General features: G+C 46.8%; 1 protein-coding gene across 1 annotated transcript in view; it reads right to left on the bottom strand.

Moving 5' to 3' along the window:
* Positions 1 to 1,409: 1,409 nt before the first annotated feature.
* Positions 1,410 to 4,707, bottom strand: part of GFM2 (GTP dependent ribosome recycling factor mitochondrial 2) — a 37,515-nt gene continuing 34,217 nt past the window's right edge. Inside the window, exons 20-21 of the mRNA XM_038765917.1 lie at positions 2,895 to 3,077; positions 1,410 to 1,881 (exon numbers count right to left, since the gene is read on the bottom strand). Of these exons, the coding sequence (XP_038621845.1) occupies positions 1,753 to 1,881; positions 2,895 to 3,077 (312 nt within the window). The 3' untranslated portion in view covers positions 1,410 to 1,752. The remainder of the gene's footprint in view (positions 1,882 to 2,894; positions 3,078 to 4,707) is intronic.

Below are 4,707 nucleotides of genomic sequence, written 5' to 3'. Positions count from 1 at the left end.
GTACGGAAGTCCTAATCATGTGCTATTTCTTGGGCTAGTTCAAAGTGGTTGAATAAAAAATTGGTCACTCACTATCCCTAAATTAGCATATTTTATGTGCTTTTTGAACCTTAATGTCTGTATGCAAAATATCTCTGTCCTTGTAGCTGAGTGCAGATTACTTCATGGGGTTGAATTAAATTATACTTTAGGGTTTCTATGCATATTTCCCTTCCTCACTGGCTAGAGCAAGTCAGCAGAATTAGGGAATCTACTGCCTACAGTGCAAATGACCTACTTATAAAATCCATTTCCTAAATCAGGCCATGCAAACCTCCCACCATACCCACTCTTATTACAAAGTTTTGCTCTTCAAACAGGAAGTGTTGGAAGTTGCTTTAGTTTCTGACACTGAACATTCCTGCCCTTATTGCAAAATTGATCTAATGCAAATGCATGGAGTATTACACTCAGCCAGTGACTTTTGCAAAGGAGAGATGTCCACCATTCCTTTACCTTGCTATCACATTTAATGGGGATGTACTTTGTTGCACCCCTTACCTCTTCACTTTATACTTCCTAACCTGTCCCCTCCATAATATGGAAAATCAGTTGCAACTCATGCACATCAATTGTACCTAGTAGCCAGCAGTGACACCGACCTCTGTCCTGGAGGAGTTCCAGGGAGACATCCCACATGGTGAAAATCAATTAATGGTACTGATTGAGTGCTTAACACTTACTATTCCCCCTTTTACCTCACCTCGTTACTCTCCTACTACAACCCAGCCCACACACTTTGTTCCTCTAATGCTAACCTTCTCACTGTACCTCAAGCTCGTCTATTTCACCGCCAACCTCTTGCCTACATCCCACCTCGGGCCTGGAACACCCTCTCTCATATCAGACAGATAAATGTTCTCCCCCATTTCAAAGCCTTACTGGTCACATCTCCTCCAAGACACCTTCCCTGACTTAGCCCTCCTCTCCTTCTTCCACTCCCTTCTGCATCACTCTGACTTCCTCCCTACATTCAACCTCCCTCCCACCCGCATAGCACGTATGTCCATATGTAATTTATTTATTTACATATATTAATGTCTGTCTCCTCTAGACTGTGAGCTCATTGTGGGCAGCGAATGTGTCTGTCTGCTGTACTCTCCCAGGAGGTTAGTATAGTGCTTTACACACAGTAAGCACTCAATAAATAAATATGAATAAACAGATACAACTGAATGAATGAATATGGGCAGAGCATTGTATTACGTGCTTGGGAGAGTACAATACAACAGAATTAGCAGGCACATTCCTGGCCCATAATGACGTTACAGTCAAAAAGCTCTCCCTAAGTCATGGCCATTGGGAAGGGATCCTATTCAGTGAGGGGAGTACATGTTATACACAACACACACATCAATCAATCTCATGCATAAATTGTCAACAGGCCTGTATTTACAAACAATGGTCATTCTTGTATTAAGAAGTCCACAGCCAATATAAACCTGTAAATGGAAAATGCCCCCCCTTACCCTCCTTTAAGGTCCTATGTTGCAACTTAAGGCTCTGTAAATAGCACTTCAGCAGGCACTTCTTCATACCAATTAAGACAGACATCCCCACTAGCAACTTACAGTCTTCCACCTGGACCTTTGAGCATTTTCTTGGAAAGAGTCACAACTGTTCCATTCTCATGCCGAGACGCATGACTTTTCCACTGAATATAAAGTAGGAATCGATTCCTCAAATGCATCTCGGTCCAAGGGGCTACCGCGATCAGGACACTCCACTCCGCCGATTAAGCAGCGCAGTTTGGTCTTGGAGGTTCATAGCTTGATAGTTCGACAGTTCCAGAGCAAAAGTAGCAGAACCCGATGTTAGAGAACGTAGCACGGTTGAATAACCCTAAGTAAAATGAACGTGAATTCGTGATAAAAATGATTCCACTTTACTGTGATGTATTGCTAGCTTTTATCGATTCCCATTTAGTGCTTGCTCTACACCCAGTACACTCTCCAAAAAATTCTACTGAGGGAGCCTCAGCACCTTGGTGAGAGAGAACGGTGAAAGACGGAGTAAAACACTGATCGGCTCCAGCAGGAGTTGAGACTGATCCTATAAAGTGACTTCTCTAGACTGCCTGGGTCATTTATCCATGATAGCCACCAGTCTGGGGGCTGGGGGCGTATGCACAAGTACTTCTATGTGGGATAGAATGGAAGTTTGACTAGTCACTTGATACACTGATCCAAATGCTGTCAATATACTGAAAAATAAAAGAGTAGAGAGGTGAGAGGCAGGAAAAGGGGAAACTGGCTACCTCAGGTGACCTCTGCCAGCCGCAGGAAGCAAGGGCCTGGGAGATCAATCAATCAATCAATCGTATTTATTGAGCACTTACTATGTGCAGAGCACTGTACTAAGCGCTTGGGAAGTACAAATTGGCAACACATAAAGACAGTCCCTACCCAACAGTGGGCTCACAGTCTAAAAATGAAGCCTGAAGTGGCCGTGAGTAGCCCTCTCTCCCTGCACCCTGGCCTGGTTTGACCCAGAGCAGCCCAAGGTGACCATCTCACCCATCCTTGCAATCAAAGTGCTTGGGACCATCCGGACCACAGGTCTCCCTAGGTAACCCTGGATCTCGAACTGGCACTCGACCCTCTCTTCCTTCCGTCTTCACCTTAAAGAGCAAGTGATCTTGCCCAAACTGGCACGCTGGTTTGCCGGTGAGAAGGCCCCTTGTGCATCCAGACTGGATAGACCATTCCAGCACCTAGAGGCCCCCCATGGTGCCGTAACCCATCCGACTGCCTCCGTCCCGGAAGCCTTCAGCCCCTCCGTGCCTCAGTATTCCTGGTCCTTAGGCACAGAGATGCACAGACACCTGCTATGAGTTTTCAGCCAAGAGCACTTACTCTCATTTCCGCTAAGGGGACGGATCCTGCAACGACTTTGTTGTCCTGCCGACTCTGTATCTCCTGAACAGTACCTCGCCTCTGGGCCAAGTCAGCCAGGACCGAACTCAGGTAATCCCCGGGCACTGTGACCTCTAGGTTCATCAGAGGCTCCAACACTTGCTTGTCTGCTTTCCTCAGTGCCTACAAGTCACCGCGGAGGGAGGGAGACAGACAGACAGAGAGAGAGAGAGAGAGATCAGCCCCTGTTCTCCGGGGAGGATGGCCACCATAAGCAAATCCCGCAGCCGCGGTAAAGTTGGCTGCGAGCAGGAAGTTATCACTCTGCCGCCTTCCTAAATCTGGATTTCAGTCTGTTCCTCTTGCTGGTGGGCAGGGCCTGCCATTTTGACTGAAGTACAGAAGTGCCCAGCAGCACAGAGAGCAGGAAGCAATTTGGTCATGGGTGGCTGAGGGATGCTTAGACCATCCCGCCTGCTAGAGAAGCCCAGGCAGAGGAGTGCGGGGGACATAATAATAATAATATTAACAGTAATAATAATAATAATAAAGAGATTATGTGTAAAGGACTGTTCTAAGCACTGGGGTAGATATGAGTTAATCAGGTTGGATACTGTCCCTGTCCCACACGGGGCTCACACTTTTAATCCCCATTTTACAGATGAGGTTACTGAAGCCCAGAAAAGTGAAGTACTTGCCCAAGGTCACACAGTGGACAAGTGGTAGAGCCAGGATTAGAACCCATGTCCTTCTTACTCCCAGCCCGTGCTCTATCCAGTGAGCCACCCCGCTTCTCACTGCCAGAAGCTCCCCAACTAACATAGTTTAGCAGGGCTGCCTTCTCTTTTCACAACCACGGGGCTCTCTCCTCCTTGCTCTCCTTTCTCAACTACAGAACCGAGACAAAACGCCCTCTCTTTCAGCTTTCCTCTGCAGGAGCAGGGTGGAGAAGGGATCCCCGGGTCACCTTGTCCTGCCCTAAAAAGCATCAGAAGTCTGTCCAGTGGGGGAAGCCCACATAATTTAAATCAGTTCTTTGGTTTGTCATCCGGCCAACAGAAATGCTTGTCGCCAGGTCCTTAGCCTTGACTTTGAATTTAAGCTTCTCCAAAGTTTGCTGACTCAGGAGACTGAGCTGACTGCTCTTCCACCTGTCTTGTGAATCCACTGCTTCAAACGTAACGAATGCCAATCAGCTAAGATGAGGAACTATCTTTACCCTAAAAGTGAGGGCACACAACTTAAAAGAATGCAGCTGCACTGAGCAAGGACTGAAAAGCCAAAGGGTCTTAGGACAGTTAACAAGTCACATTGCTGAAATAAGAGGAGGAGCTGTTTGAAGGAGATTGATGGCATTATGGGAACCAGTGGCTCTCACAAGCCATCTGCCTGAGTCAGCCTATGTCAGAAGCATCTGTCTTGTGGTCAATGCGATACCACAACGTGATCATTTGAGCTGTGACTATTATTATGTTTTGTCTCCCCCGTTATAGTGGAAGCTCCTCATAGGCCTCCATTTTTCCCACTTTATACACACTCTCAGAGAGAGCTCATCCTACTACCTCTCTCTGCATTTGACTCCCAAATCTTCCTCCAGTCCTGAGCTCTCATGTGACCTGCAATTTTGTGCCTCCAAGACGAGGATATCCTGCCGGCATCTTAGACTCAACATGTCTGGAACAACTCCTCAAAATTTTCCCCCTAAATGACTGTAGTATTTTAGTGCTTACTACAAGCCTTGCCCTGTACTAAGCACTGGAGTAAAGACACTACAATCCATTCAGACCCAGCCCTCACCTCACAAGGAGCTAAC

Source organism: Tachyglossus aculeatus, chromosome 23, assembly GCF_015852505.1.
Source record: "Tachyglossus aculeatus isolate mTacAcu1 chromosome 23, mTacAcu1.pri, whole genome shotgun sequence".
Lineage (NCBI taxonomy): Eukaryota > Metazoa > Chordata > Mammalia > Monotremata > Tachyglossidae > Tachyglossus > Tachyglossus aculeatus.
This window is presented reverse-complemented; position numbering and strand designations above follow the sequence as displayed.